We start from the raw sequence: 16,803 nt of genomic DNA on the forward strand, positions 1-16,803 counted from the left end.
GGTTAACGGTTAATTCAATTCGAAATCGGTTAATTAACCGAATTAACCTTTAAATATAAATATATAATTATATAACTCATCCCATTAGCCGGCCCAATACCCCAACCAACCCCCAATCCATTTAAAACTCATTTAAAACCCAAATCAATTTTAATTAATTAGATATTGTAATTTGTTTTTTAATTAAAAAATATTAAATTCAAAAATTCTAAAAAAATTCGGTTATTTCGAAATTAACCGAGTTAACCGAAATTTTTTCAGTTCGGTTAATACTTTCATAAAAGAGTTCAGTTCGGTTAACGGTTAAAGAAAAAAAAATTCGGTTAATTCGGTTAAAGGTATTTCGGTTCGGTCGGCCACCGTTTTAATCCAATAAACACCCCTACAGGTGGTACTTGAAGAGTCATCATGGGAAGAGCATATGAATGATGATGATGACGACGACGACGATGATGATCAGATCGTTAATTACCACATAGATTACTATGGGGTCGCTACTCATCCAACTCCAACCCCCAAACATCCTATGCCATAGAATTTTTATTTACTTATTTTCTACCGTAATTTCTCATGTAAGCGATGCAATGAAGCTTAGAAATGTAACAAGATTTAGAATTTGAATTCTAATATTGTGAATGAAACAAATTGAATTGAGAAAATCTTTCAAGACGTAGATGCAATCCTGTAGAGACAACATTCCGTCCATATACTGCTTTCTAACGTCCTTATACTTTTCATGGAACATCTTATAGTTTGCAGTAACATCGTCGTACAATACAGCAGATATATCTTTCCGCCATCCCTTTGTGTTCGACATATACAGCAGATATATCTTTTATCCCTGTGGATCCTAAATCCCGATCCCAATCATGTCCTTCGATGTTTTCCCTTTCTCGAATCAGATGTTGCAACCATCTCATCCGCTGAAACGGTTCTTCATTTCTCTCAATAGCTACTTTCATGCTCTTCAATGCATCCCAGAACCTCGACTCACTGCTAATTTTGTCGATCAAATTGCAGAAAGTTGTGTTCTTTGGCACAGATGAAGCCAGCTATTTGTGCCTGATTGCGAAGACACAACAACTACCAGCTCCTAATATATCACCGTTTAACATTTTCTTTGGTTGAGCATCTCTCCATACTTCTTTCAAACAGGCAGAAAAACATTCAGATAGTTTGCCCTCACTGTTGGTCCACTTTGAATCTACTTTTGTTAGTTATTTAGTTTACTAATTGTGTCCACTTTGAGATTTAATTTGTAAACATATAAATTTATAATCAAAGATTTATTAAAGATTGTGTTGTTAATATAAGTGTGCACTTTCAAAAATATTTATGAATTTGTCACTGTTATCTGGGATCTTTCTTAATTGCTCAATGTTGCATGTGTTTAAAGAGATCAGCATTGATGATCTTTGAACCTCAAGGAAAGCTAACCTGGCAACGATTAAGCATCTCAAGATATAATTTTAAACAAACCTACGAGCAATATATGCAAATATATATAGCCTAGCTATGACAACAAATTAGTAATTGGGTTCCTCTAACTTACTGATAAAACATGCCGCTTGAAACATGAATGCGAAAACCATAAGGTTTTTGGGGGAAATAGTTAATTTGTTTTGTAATAATTATACTCTGATAGAAATGAAAGAAACTAAGTCCAAACATTGTATGTCCAAATTTTGTCTATTTCATGTTCTGATCACTCCAATTAGGGTTGCACAGAAGTCAGATTTCAATCCGATCCGGATCAGTTTTTATCCGATCCGGTTTTTTCCCATAGAAAAAAAACCGGTTTATAAAATAACCGGTTCGATTTCTAACCGGTTTGGAGGGCCGGATATCCTAACCGGTGTAACCGGTTTCGGTTTTAAAAAAACCGGTTTTTTTAAAAAACCGGTTATAAAAAAACCGATTTTAATATTATTAAAATTACATCGTCATCAATTGCAACAAAGTTTACGATAATTTGTTGAAAACATTTTGATATTTCGATATAACAAATTAAGTTAAATGAATTTTAAGATTTTCCAAATGATTTTCTAAATGATTTTCTAAGTATATTCGATATAATTATTCGAATATCAAAACATTACTCCAAATATTTCAAAAATCATTTTTAATCCTTACTTAAGTGTAAAATTAAGTTTTAATCTTAAAACAATTTCAAAATAATTTTTCAAAGTATTTCGAACCATTTCAAAGCCAAAAATTCCAGATTGCTCAGAGGGAACCGATTCCCCCCCAAGGGGGTACCAATTCCCCCCTGAATGGTTTGGCTCCAAGATTTCCAGAATGCTCGGAGGGAACCGATTCCCCCATAGGAGGTACCGATTCCCCCCTATTCAACGGTCGAAATATTTGAATTTTACACTTAGGGAATTGATTCCCTATGAGAGGGTACCGATTCCCCCCACGCTCCAAGCATTTTTATTAAATGTTTTCACACTTAAATGGCTATATTATCTTCATTAATTATCCCTAACGTTCAGAAGTGATTGAAGGTGTATTTAAGCAAGCTTAGAAGCCATTGATCAAAGACAAGAAACATCAAGCAACTAGAATCAAGAGAGAATCAAATAGAAAGCATCAAACCTCAAGTTTGAGCATTTCAAGCCTATTTTCATTCAATATTCATTTTGCTTTCAAGAACACATATTGTGCTCAATTGTATTAATCTTTGAGTGTTCTTTTCTTTGTTCTAGAATTGTGCAAACAATCTACCTTGTGAGGATTTCCTTGTAAGTTTACAAATTTGTATTGTTCTCTTTGGGAGAGAGTTTTCTCAAGAATTTGGGGTATAATTCTTGAGGGTTTGTAAGGTTACTCTTTGTCCTCAAAAGAAAGACAAATTAGTGAATTTGTGGAAAATCCTTAGTGTGGATAGCTAAGGTAGTAACGTAGACTTTGATTGAGAAAGTCGAACCACTCTAAATCGTTGTGCAAATCTTTTCAATTTTCGGCAAAAGCTTCCACCGAAATTTTAATTGCCAATTCACCCCCCTCTTGGCCGATTCCGTCGATCGATTAACTCAACATAATTGAAATACTTAAATACTTCCAAGTTTGATAAATTCAAATACTTAAAAACTTACAAGTTCGATAAATTCAAATACTTAAAAACTTCAAGTTCGATAATTGAAACAAAGTTTACGATAATTGAAATAAAGTTTAAAAATAAACTACATTGCCATCTCCTCTTCATCATCTTCACCTTCTTCGTTTGGAGGGGATATTCCAAGTTCGACTTCTTCAATGTGTAAGTTTGCTTCCAAATCGGCATCAATTGCATCTTCTAGGGTGGTGATATGTTGCTTACGAGCCGCTCCATCCAAATAATCCTTTAAACAAATGCATACTTCCACCGACTCGGGACTTAGTCTTGATCTCCGTTGCGATATAACCCTGCCACTAACAGAAAAAGCGGATTCCGAAGCTACCGTAGAAGCTTGGACGGTTAGTAAATCACAGGCCATGGCGGTTAGAATCGGAAATTGTGCTTCCTTTTCTTTCCACCAAGCCAAAATATCCAAACTTTCAAACTCTTCAAATGTCATTTTTGATAGAAAATCGCATGACATGTAATTTCCCAACTCGCTACTTGGGGTGGTAGTACGTGATCATTTGGATTGGGAATTTACAAGAGTGTTAAAAAGATTCAAATTTATGTTACTTGGACGTCTACTAGATGATTCCGCATTCATTCTCATTTGATCGTGTATTACACTACTTGATCCGTATTTAGTTAAATAAATTGCAAACATGTCTTGAAAATATTTGTTAAAATAATTTATTTGGTTTTGGACAAAGTTGGGTTCATCATCGGTTAGATTAAAAGCAAACGCAATTTGTTCAATTAGTGTTTCAACCCCGCCAACATTTAACGTTGGGTTTAAAGCGGCGGCACAAGTAAAAATGGGGGGAATCTCCTTAAAATATTTTAAAAGTTTTTCCTTCATTGCAAATCCAATTTCTTGAAAAACTTCGGTTTCAAATTCAAAGTCATTTAGTCGGGTAGCCAACAAAAATATTTGATTAAGAACCAACGGGCTAGTAGGGTAATAAACACCGGATAAAAAAGTTGTTGCATTTTTAAAAACCCCAAGCAAATCGGTTATTTTGGCTATAGTTTCCCAACTCGAATCCGGATAAATGTTTGGGACATGTCTCCTCTCGAAAAGCCGATCATGAAATGTTTGCAATGTTTCCCTTTGCCTTAAGGCAGTATGCATCATCATCCAAGTTGAGTTCCAACGAGTTGGACAATCCAAATTAGGACCCAAAGCTTTTTTATTAACGGACTTACAAAATCGTTTATAATCATTTAGTCTTTTGTTGTTGTTACAAAGAACCGATTTTATCATTGTTTTAAATTTTAATCTAATCAGCTCAATAACCTCCAAATCGGCTTGCACGGATAAATTAATTATGTGTGCAACGCAACGGGTATGAAAAAACGCACCGTCTAAAATCAGTGAAAGTAATATTTTCAATCTTGGAACCGCGTTTGTATTATTCGATGCATTATCAAAGGATATAGAAAAAACTTTATTTTCTAATTTATAAAGACAAATTACCCTTTTTAAAAGTGTAAATAAATTAGCACCGGTATGCGGCTCACCGAATAATTCAAACAAGATTGTTCTTTTCATCATTTTCCAATTATCTTGATCTAACCAATGTGACGTAACGGCTAAAAAAGAATTTCCGGTATTATGAGGGGAACTCCAAACGTCACATGTAAGCGACACACCATAACGGTGTTCTTGGAATCCTAAAATCATTTTTTCCCTCGCCGTACGCCACATTTTTATAGCATCTCTTCTAAGGGTAGTACGACTTACTTGAGTATAACGTGGTTGCATTAGTTGTTGAATTGTTGTCGTGAAATCTTCATCATCAAAGTGGTCGAACGACAATGCTTTTGTAATCACGAACTTTGTAAACGCTTCTCGTAATTTTTCGTTGTCGTAAACAAAAACACCACCTTGCGGTGTAAGATTCGATTGACTAGGATCCGATCTTGAGCGAAGTGCCTTGCATGATTTTGTCAAATGGTTCTTCAACGTTGTGTTTCCTTCCGATGCAAGAAACTTTAGACAAAGTTTACAACGCGCCCTCCTCGAGCCATTTGACATCTCACATAAATCGTAGTGATCCCAAATATCTTTGTTTCGAGTGTGTTCGATCACTCTCACGACTTCAAGGTTTCCTCCGACGGAAGATTCAGCCGTGTTACTCATGATGAACAAAAAAATACAAAAATAAGATTTGAGAGATGTTTAGGTGTTGTGTAATAAGATTTGAGAAAGTTGTAATCAACCAAATACATCCCCAACCTATTTATACATGTTTAGGGGGTGGTAAATTGTAATTTTTTAAAGAAAAAAGGGTCAAAAACGGTCACAAAACCCCTCCAACGGCTATATTAACGGCTAGTTTTTTAAACTCAGACCGGTTTTTTTTCCGGATAAAAACCGGTTTTTTAACCGGTTTTTTTCAAACTGGTTTTTTATCCGGTAAAAAAACCGGTCTAGGTTTTTTTTCTCCAAACCGGTTAAAATAACCGGTTTAAAAAAATCCGATCTGGTTAAAAAAAACCGGTTTTTCCCAAATCCGGTTTCGGATATTTTTTTCGCAAAATCGGATATTCGGATTTTTTGTGTACCCTAACTCCAATCTTACATTTCATACTTTGCTTATCATTGTTGTCTCCCAAGACAAGTAGAACATAAATCCAAAAGGGCATAGCAGGCAGCCATGGCCACGGCATTTCGAGGAGAGTGTATCAAAGAAATCAAAGCCTTAAGCGTGAGAGAGTTGGAAACGACGAGGCGATTTGTCGGAAACGACAGGAGAGACGCCGCCCCAACAAAATGGGCAGTGAGGGTGGCGACGTGAGGGTAGGCTTGGAGCAGAGAAGGAGAAGACAACGGGGGAGAGTACGAGGGGTTTCATGGGGTTGGATTGGTTGAAAAAAGAATGACATCACTTTGGTCAACCATCATCCATCCCAATGGTATAATTGAAACAATAACTAAAGTTCAATGTTATAATTAAAGAAATTGAAAATTCAGTGATATAAACGATGCATCGTCCAAAGTTAAGTGGTATATGGTATAGTTTACCTTGCAATAAAATTGAATTGGGATCAACTCATTATCATCGCCCAACTACGGTTAGACTTACAGTTCAAATATCATTTCACATTACATATTTTATAATAAAAGATTTTCTGGAAAATGTGAACAAATGAAAACGGTAGGAAATATCAAAAGAACTTTCTTCTGGAAAATCAAGTTCAGGCATGACAACCCTGAAAACTGCGTAGTGATGGTTTAAGCTTTTCTCACCCTGTAACCTATGAACACTTACCAATGCACCAGCTTCAGGATTCGGTAACGCATAAGATATGCGCCTAATCCTCTGGTGAACAAGAGCCATAGCACACCTTCAAAATGCAAAACCAAATGTATCAGATCACTTCTAAACGGAAGAAGCGAGCAGTAAAGATAAGCAAAAATCTTTTCTTTCTTCCTTTCACAATCTTTACAGCCAAAATTAAAAGTATAGTCATAGCCGCTAATTGGCAATACACCAATGAAGCCTTAACCAAAGAGGCTCAAGAGGAACAATTCTATCTTAACTTAGGTACCATCTTCATCACAACCTACGGTACTCGGAGTTCTGTGTGTGCCAAATTGGCAAATACTGGTATGCGCCTGATATGACATGATGTACGTGTTTCTAAGTTTTTCCATTATTTGGAAAGTCCTTGAAAGGTCATATTCCCATAACCATGTCCAAAATTGTGTCAGACACGTGTTGAACATGGATACTTGAAAAATGATGAGTTAGAGAAACATAAATTTCAATTTCTAAAGACGAGTATTTGGTAGAGATTCATGAAAATATGATATATAAAATTCAGAAGACACAATATACGGAAGGTAGTTCTCAATGCTTAACCAACAAGCATGCCCTCTTTGAGAAAACAGCTTGTAATATAAGCAAGAGCATGTCCCTGATCAAAACCGTTGTGCTTTTTACTAGAGATACAAACAAGCAAATCTCATCCATCAATAGAAATTTACAAGGTTTGACATTTGAAATTAAATATTCCTAATCTCATTCTCAAACTAGATTAAATTAGCTACACCCAATATATTAAATCTACAACTTTTTTCGTCTTCAAAAAATGTAAACAGGTAAAGAGATAAGGTTTGCTAACTTACATTGTACAAGGTTCCCAGACAAGATAGATGTCATAGCCGGTACACAGATAAGGCCTGTCTAAGGAGTTTGAACCATTGGTATTTGCATCCTGTTTCCTACCATTTTTTTTACCTAAAATAGGATTGTTAGACATGCCTTCGAATTTGCCTTGTTCTGTACAGATTTTTATTTCACATAGTATTCTTATTTAAACGGTAAAAATAAACCTTTCAAAAAACAAACTAAACTTATTACACATTTGACAAATTGCTATTAATGATCAAGAAGTTATTATTTAGAAAAACCCTATTTGTATAATATTTGTTAAAACCTACCTAATACTGCAAATCTGCAATTAGACATACAGCTATCCAGTTGTCTTTCTTCTAAAGTGGCAAACACATAACCGTGGCAATCAGCGTCATTTTAAATCTAAAAGAAAACTAGCAAAACCATAACGTATTTTCTTCGTAGGGAAAAAATGATGCTTCCAGTAGAATTATGAAACAAAATTGGGAGGATATGCCCCCACCTTAACCTCTGTTATATGGATCACCAGGATGAATATTCAATAGAAGTAGAAGAAAGTTAACTCACATTTTCAAGGGTGGTGACCCTTTGTCTCTTCGCTGGAGAACTTGAAGGAGGAGTAGAATCAACTTCATACAACTTTTCACTGTGTCGGTCCCTGGCAGCAGATGCTTCAATAGCAACAATGGCAGTGTGTCGTAATGGGTGACAATAACAAAGACTTGTATCCAATGATTGTTGTGCAAACTGCCAAGGGTTTAACCAAGAAACTGTGGTGTCACATTTTTGGAGATCGTTAGATGACCCATTTGAAAGCCAAGTTGTATCTCTTGCTATCCTTTTAGCATCAGCATCAGAAGTGAATCCTTCTGACTGTTTGAAGTTGCAGGTTTCTGTCTTTGCTTCGTTTGTACCCATATGCCAAGAGCAGAATTCGAAGTCGCGAAATTCGATGGTCTGGGTAACTTCAGATTATGGCAAACGAGGGTGAAGGATCTGTTGGCGCAGCAGGGGATCCTGAAGGCTTTGCGACCTACAAAGCCGGCGTCGATGGAGGAGGAAGATTGGGAAGAATTGCAACAACGAGTGGCAGGAACCATACGATTATGCTTGGCGGACGAGGTTATGTATCACGTCATGCATCTATCATCTCCAGATGAAATTTGAAGGAAGTTGGAAAGTCAGTTTATGTCCAAATCCTTAACAACAAAACTGTATCTAAAGCAGCGGCTGTATGGGCTGAAGATGCAGGACGATCATGATTTGGCGCAACACGTGAATGTCTTCAATCAAATCGTTTCTGATTTGGCTCGGCTTGATGTAAAAATTGAGGATGAAGACAGAGCGATGATTTTGTTGTGTTCGTTGCCTCCCTCTTACGAACACATGGTGACTACTCTTACATATGGGAAAGAGACTATCAACATTGAGGAGATTACTGCAGCCTTGTTGGCTCACAATCAGCGGAAGCAGAATGCAGGGGAAAACTCTCAAGTCGATAGTTTATATGTCAAGGGTAATCGAGACCGTGGACGGAAGCCAGAGAAGGCAGGGTCTGGCAAGCGGAATTCCAGATCCAAATCTAGGGATAAGAAGACAATTCACTGTTACAAGTGCAATGAGGTGGGACATATGAAGCGAGACTGTCCGAAGTTGAAAAAGCAGACTGATGAGAAGCGTGATGTTTCATCTAAGTCTGTGAACGTGGTCGAGGATGACAATTCTGATTGCAGTGAGGGTGATATGCTTTCTATTTCAACGACTCAATTGACGAATGCGTGGATTCTTGATTCTGGATGTTCTTATCACATCACGCCAAATAGGGAATGGTTTTCGACATACAGGTCGGTTAATTCTGGTTCTGTTTATTTGGGTGATGATCGATGTTGCAATATTGTTGGTATTGGTGATGTCAGAATTAAGATGTATGATGGCTCTGTTCGGACGTTGAGTGGTGTTCGACATATCCCAGATTTGAAGAAGAATTTGATTTCTTTGGGAACTTTGCACAAGAATGGTTTTATCCCAAAGGCTGATGAGGATAGGGAAACCATTCGGATTGTTAAAGGTGCTTTGACTGTGATGAAAGGAAAGATGACTGCAGGAAATATTTATAGATTGTTATGGAGTACCGTTGCAGGTGGAGATCATTCTGTTGAGTCCTGTGATGATACTACAAAACTGTGGCATATGCGTCTTGCTCATCTTAGTGAACGTGGTATGACAGAATTACACAAAAGAAATCTGTTGCATGGTGTCAAAAGCTGTAAGCTCGATTTTTGCAAGTATCATGTTCTTGGTAAACAGACTAAAGTCCGTTTCAAGACTGCGAGGCACACAACTCAAGGGATTCTTGATTATGTGTATTCTGATGTATGGGGGCCTTCCACGACATCGTCTTTGGGTGGATCTAGGTATTATGTTACTTTTATTGATGATTTTTCACGGAAAGTTTGGGTGTATTTTTTGAAACAGAAATCTGAAGTTTTTGAGAAGTTCAAGCTGTGGAAAGCTGAGGTAGAAAACCAATCAGGAAAAAAAATCAAGTGTTTGCGGTCTGAAAATGGTATGGAGTACACAGATTCACAGTTCTTACACTTCTGTAAGGAGCACGGGATTAAGAGACATTTTACAGTACGCAAGACACCACAACAGAATGGTGTTGCGGAACGGATGAACAGGTCGTTGAATGAAAGAGCCAAATGTGTGCAGTTGAATGTGGGGCTTCCCAAACACTTCTGGGTCGAGGCTGTTAACATGGCGTGTTATCTTATCAATAGATCGCCAAGGGCATCATTGGCTGGGAAAGTTGCAGAAGAGGTATGAACTGGTCATGATGTTAGTTTTGATAACTTACGGATTTTTGGTTGTCCTGCTTATGTGCATGTACCTGCTGATGAGAGATCCAAACTTGATGGAAAATCGAAGGAGTGCATTTTTATGGGTTACAAAAAAGGTGTCAAAGGATTCAAGTTCTGGGATCCAGTTGCGAAGAAAATTGTGATCAGTAGAGATGTTGTTTTTGATGAACAATCCATGTTGCAACAGAAGAAAGACACGACAGTGGTGGATTTCAAGTAGTTTCTAGTTGAGAAACTAGAAACTTCTCAACCGACTTCTGGTGGTTCCACTACGAATGATTTGCAGGATTATAGTCTTGCCAGAGATAGGGTGAGACGGACGAATATAAAGCCTCCGAGTAGATTGGGTTTTGAAGACTTGGTCTCTTTTGCACTTATTGTTAGCAGTGATGATCCGGTTAATTTTCATGATGCTGTTACTAGTCAGGAAAACGACAAGTGGATGGCAGCCATGGTTGAGGAGATGAAGTCTTTGAATCACAATCGTACATGGGAGTTGGTTCGCCTTCTTGAGGGTAAAAAGCCGATTGGTTGCAAATGGGTGTATAAGAAGAAACCAGCAGTAAAAGAAAAAGAGGGGGAGAAGTTCAAGTTCAAGGCTCGTTTGGTAGAAAAGGGTTTTTCATAGCAGAAAGGAGTTGATTATGATGAAATTTTTTCTCCTGTGGTCAGGCACACTTCAATCTGAGCAGTACTTGCATTGGTGGCCAGTTGGGATTTGCATTTAGAGCAGATGGATGTTAAAACTGCTTTTTTGCATGGTGATTTAGAGGATCATATCTACATGCGGCAACCTGAAGGTTTCACTCAACCTGGAAATGAGCATTTAGTTTGCAGATTGAAGAAATATTTGTACGGGTTGAAACAGTCTCCGAGACAGTGGTATAAACGGTTTGACTCCTATATGATCAAGATTGGCTACAACCGATGTGAGTATGATTGTTGTGTCTATGTTAAGAGCCTTGATGATGGTTCTTTTTTTTTTTCTATTACTGTATGTTGATGATATTTTGATTGCTGCGAAGAACATGGATGATGTTATCGGTTTGAAAACTTTATTGAGTCAGGAATTTGATATGAAAGATTTAGGTGCTGCAAAGAAAATTCTTGGAATGGAAATTTGCAGGGACAGAGACTCAAGGAGACTGTGGCTATCTCAACGGGGTTATATTGAAAAAATGCTAGAAAGGTTTGCGATAAGCAGCGCAAAACCAGTTAGCACTCCATTGGCGAACCACTTTAAGCTCTCATCAGAACAGTGCCCTAAGACAGATAAGGAAGCTGAAGATATGGCAAAGGTTCCGTATTCTAATGTTGTTGGCTGCTTGATGTATGCAATGGTATGTACTCGTCCTGATTTAGCTCATGCTGTTAGTCAAGTTTGTAAGTACATGTCTAAACCTGGTAAGCAACATTGGGAAGCAGTCAAGTGGATCTTTCGATACTTAAAGGGTACTGTGGGACATGGAATTGTTTTTGGTAGTCAACGAGATAATCCTTTGGTTGTAGGATATGTGGATTCAGACTATGCAGGTGACTTGGATAATAGAAGATCTACGACAGGGTATGTTTTTACTCTTGGTGGAGGACCTATTTGTTGGAAGTCTACTGTTCAATCTGTAGTGGCACTATCTACAACTGAAGCTGAGTACATGGCAGTGGCTGAAGCTGCAAAAGAAGTTTTATGGCTCACTGGTTTAGTGAAGGAGTTGGGTGTTCAGCAAGGTGGAGTTCAGCTGCTTTGCGACAATCAAAGTGCTATTCACTTAGCTAAGAATCAGGTATATCGTGCTATAACTAAGCACATTGATGTACGTTTTCACAAGATCAGAGAGTTGGTTGCATCTGAAGAGATTTTGTTTCAGAAGGTACACACTGATGAGAATGTCGCTGATATGTTCACCAAGCTAGTTACGATAAACAAGTTCAAGCATTGCTTAGACTTATTGAATGTTTCAAGTTGTTAAAGAACTAAGGTAACCCAACCCACATTGAATGTTTCCTAAGGGGCAAGATATTCGCCAAGGTGGAGATTTGTAAGGTATGACTCATAAATATACCGATTTATCAACACCAACTAATGGATCCACTGTCAAAGTAGCATTGACAATCTGCAGAAAAATACAGAATTAGACAAGAATAAAATAATATCCACAACCAAATTCTGAGTTCTTCTTAGCTCCTAGCCGCAGTCCTAAATACTCAGTAGGGAACGAACCCATTGATCATCCAATAGTCAAAGCCCAATCTTTAAGGATATCATCTTCCGCGTTGATTCCATATAATTTGCTTTTTGAGAGATTCAGATGCAACCCAACCACTAAGCTAAAAATTCTCAAGCCTCTTTTAACGTTTTTAATTTGTCCAAGTGAAGCACGACAGAAGATAATTAAATCGTCTGCAAACTGACGACCGATGGAAAAGAGCATAAGACAAAATTGTAGCCTCTCTCCTTTATTGTTCAATATAGTTGGAGAATTACTCCATAGATAGGTCTGAAAATCCTTTTAAGTTGTCCCATCGTCAGTTTGCAGACGATTTAATTATCTTCTGTCGTACTTTACATGGACAAATTAAAAACGTTAAAAGAGTCTTTAGAATTTTTAGCTTAGTGGTTGGATTGCATCTGAATCTCTCAAAAAGTAAATTATATGGAATCAATGCGGAAAATGATATCCTTAAAGATTGGGCTTTGACTATTGGATGCCCAATGGGTTCGTTCCCTACGGAGTATTTAGGACTGCCGCTAGGAGCTAAGAAGAACTCAGAATCTTTGTGGGAACTGGTAATCCAAAAATTCCATAAAATGTTGGCGACCTAAAAAGCGTCTTCCTTGTCTATTGCTGGCAGACTGGTGCTTTTGAAATTTGTATTGTCTTCATTACCTATTTTTTCCTATTAGTGTTCAGGATACCGAGTAAAGTTTTTTAGAAACTTAACTCAGTGATGTCAAGATTCTTGTGGAGCGGTGAGACAAAAAAGATACGTATCCATTGGGTGAATTGGCCAATGATATGTTGTCCAAGGGAATTTGGTGGTTGGGGAGTTCTTGAATTGAATTTAACCAATCATGCTTTGCTGGGGAAATGAAATTGTAAGTTTGCAAATGAAAAAAAAACCTTGTGGAAGAGTTTGATCTGCAGTAGACATAATGTGGACACTAATTCTATGACAATCAACAATCTGCAATCTCCCCAAGATTCCTGGATTTGGAAAGGAATAGTAAATAACTACCTGAAAATGATGTTGTTGGAGAGTGCTTAAGGAATCATTCTCGATTTCAAGTGGGGAATAGTAATTCAACTTCTTTTTGGAATGATGGGTGGATAAATGACTCTCCTCTGAAAATTCAATTCCCTAGGATTTTCGCACTGTCAACCAATATAAAGGGCAAAGTGGTTGAATTTGACTGTTATGAATCTACATGTTGGTCTTGGAATGTTCAAACGAGAAGAAATCTGTGTGATTGGGAATTGGATCAATGGGAGGATCTTTTGAAGAAGTTGAGCAGTATAAAGTTGATTAAATCAGTGGCTGATTATCTCTCTTGGACTGGAAATGGATACGGGTTGTATTTGGTGAAGTCTTGTAGGTTGACTTTATCAAAGTTTTCTGAGGCAAATCATATTTAGAAGAATTATGTTTGGACGGGTTTTGTCCCTCCAAGGGTGGAAACTTTCTTGTGGAAAACACTTCATCATAAACTGGCTGTGAAATAGAGTTGGTGAAAAAGGTAGTTCCCTTGGTAGATGACTTTCTTTGTCCGTTATACAAACTGCCTGAAGAATCTGTCAAACACTTGTTTATATCATGTATGTTAGCTTGGGAACACTGGAATAAGTTTCTGTTGTTTTGGGAGGTCTCTTCGGCACTTCCTTACGATCTTCCAACACTCATTGCCTCATGGGTTGATCTGGTTCCAAAGTCAACCATATGGAAATTCATCCCGGGTGTGCTACTTTGGTATATTTGGAAGTTTATAAATTCTATTGTTTTCGATAAAAGAGAACTAGATAAGGCTTCTCTTTTCTTTATTATTAGATTCAGATTGGCTAAGTGGGTTTTGGCCAAGTTCTCTCAAGTTCCCATCTTGGTAGACTCGCTGATTGGTATCCCCTCCCTAGCAGACAAGCTCCCGATCAAAGGGGTTGAGTATAGGCTGCTACAGAGATGGCTCCCTCCACCGGTGGATTTTTACAAACTAAATGTTGATGGTGAAGTAAGGAAGAATTGGATGGTAGGGGCATTTTAAGAGACTCTTATAGCGTCACTCTAGACTCCTTTTCGGAACACATCGACCCTGGTCCTCCCCTGATAGCTGAATTGAAGGCGATTAATAAAGGCATTGAGTTCTTCTCCTCCTCTATTTAGGCATCTAAGGGTAGATTGATAGTGGAAACAAACTATAAAATTGTAGTGGATTGGATAAATTTGTCTACTCTTGTCCCTACCTGTTTTATCAATATAGTCAAGGAAATAGAGACCCTCGTAAAGATTAAAGAGATCATCCTTATGTTGATTCCTAGATGTATTAACTAGGTGGCTGACAAATTAACTAAAGAAGGGATTGAGTGAATTATAGAGCACTTATGGGTGTTCTAATTGTATTAGAGGGTTGTAGTTTTGGTATTGTAAAAGGAATAGTGTATTTCTTTGGGCTTTTAATAAATCAAAGGTACTCTTTTTCTCATTCCGCTATTTGTTCCTTTCTCTTCTGGTATGAGACAACTATGAAGGGATTTTTTTAATGAGACCTCCTATTTCTATTAAAAAAACTAGAGGACGTAACACCACCGAAATTGGATTTTAAGGCATACTTAACTTCAGTGAAAACTAAGGGAAAGTGATTAATTTCTACATGGCCTTATTAATTGAGGTTGTTTATATTAGGGACGAGCTCATATGCATGGGCTATTTTGCAACATCTATTACAACTAATCCTTGATAATTTGAACCACAAACTTGGGATAAAAGGTTCGAGGTTTAAGGTTTACATAGAGTTTGCATTCCTCTTTTTCTATAGCATTCTTTGTTCTCTCAAGTTTTTGTCAATTTTACAATTGATAGGGCATTGCTAAGACTATAATCAACCATGTTAACATATTAATATTTGAAAATTGATAAATTCATATGATAGAGCAAGAACTAAAAGAACTCTAACAAAAGCTATATCTCTAAGGTAATTTCATAAGAATCAATACACAATTCATTAATTATCACTTGCATCAAATCACTTCTCTAGTGAACTCTTAGGTTTTAGAGAACAACATGTCATAAAAAGAGATTCAACAAAAGCAACATCATAATAAAATAAAATAAAATATTACTAAAAGATGTATAAAACCAATTATAAAAATAGTAGACTCTATAAACTCCTATCAAAGGCTGAACACTTGATCTTTTTTCCTAGATCCTTCTGCAAGATAAAGCATTAAAGAGATTATTCCAACACATTGTTGGTTAGGGTGCAAGGCAAATTCTAGGTGTTATAACCTTTATTTCTCATGGTGCAAGAACATTTATATTACTCAATGGGCAAGGTACTAGTAAACACACTCACATGAGTGAGGCAAGGCACAATATCTATGAATGTTTAACAATAGTAGTCCTATAAACTCCTATAAAAGGTCGAACACTTGGTCTTTTTTCCTTGATCCTTCTGAAACATAAAGTATTAAAGAGATTATTCCAACACATTGTTGTTTAGGGTGCAAGGAAAATTATAGGAAGTAGAATCTTTATATTGATCGAGGCGTAAGGCATAAGAAAACAATCGCATGAGTGAGGTGAGACGCAATATCTCGAAGTGTGTATTTTTGTAGAAGTGTGTGTATATATTATATAAAATAATCTTCAGAAATATAATCATGCCAAAAAAAATCCAATTTATCCTAAAAATCATGCAAATTTTCCTTTTTCTGTTGTTGGTCAAATGATAACTCTGTAAAATGACTATGTTTTTTTGTCTTTTTACTTAAGTTGTTTTGTGTCTAAAAGTCATTGCCATAACATATTAGTTGCATTTAGTTGCCATAGCATATTAGTTGCATTTAGGTCATATTTGCTTGTGGTGGGTAAGTTTTTCCTAGGCATGATTTATTTGGCTTAAATGATACTGCTGAGGAGGAAGGTTATTTGTTGGTTGTATTGATGCAGGAAATAACAAAGGAAGAATTTATTTTTCGAGACAACAACTATTTCCCAGAGCAAGAGGAACATAAAAAGAAGACAATGAAGAATAGATTTATCTTATCGAGGTAAGATTTATCTTGCAGATCTGATGTGGCTCAACAATTGCTGACATCATTTGCCTAACTTCACCCTCACGTGTAATCACGCCCTTCAAGAAATTGACTACCTCCAGTTGCTTTTCTATTTATAGCATGAGCAAGTTAACAAGGGTATTTAGGGAATATCCAAGGACACAAAACCCTAGGAATTCCCATTATAAATACCCCATTATAGCTGCCCAAGAAAAGTAGAAGCAAGAAAAGGGTTTACTTTAGGCGTGGAGTAAACAACTACAGTACCTTATCTCTCACTGTTCCCCCACTTGATCATCCTTGGTGCCCTCCATAGCCGGACTTCATCAGAGCAGCAGTTAGGTCCTCGAGAGAGGCCAACCGCTGGAGCAGGCATGGTGGTAGTGAGATTATCATGGCAGAGCTCTGGTTGGGAGTATTTTTCCATTGTT

The 16,803-nt window shown here is 37.1% G+C and overlaps 1 protein-coding gene across 1 annotated transcript; it reads right to left on the minus strand.

Annotated features, from left to right (window-relative positions):
* Positions 1-746: 746 nt before the first annotated feature.
* On the minus strand, positions 747-8,178 carry LOC120130015. Its single transcript, XM_039147375.1, has 4 exons — positions 7,816-8,178; positions 7,239-7,327; positions 6,217-6,454; positions 747-1,052 (listed from the first exon to the last, which is right to left on the minus strand). Exons 1-4 carry the CDS (start codon positions 8,164-8,166, stop codon positions 747-749), a joined length of 984 nt encoding a protein of 327 aa, XP_039003306.1. The 5' UTR covers positions 8,167-8,178.
* Positions 8,179-16,803: the final 8,625 nt, after the last annotated feature.

Source organism: Hibiscus syriacus, unplaced genomic scaffold (genome assembly GCF_006381635.1).
Source record: "Hibiscus syriacus cultivar Baekdansim isolate YM2019G1 unplaced genomic scaffold, ASM638163v2 tig00110505_pilon, whole genome shotgun sequence".
Taxonomy (NCBI): Eukaryota; Viridiplantae; Streptophyta; class Magnoliopsida; order Malvales; family Malvaceae; genus Hibiscus; species Hibiscus syriacus.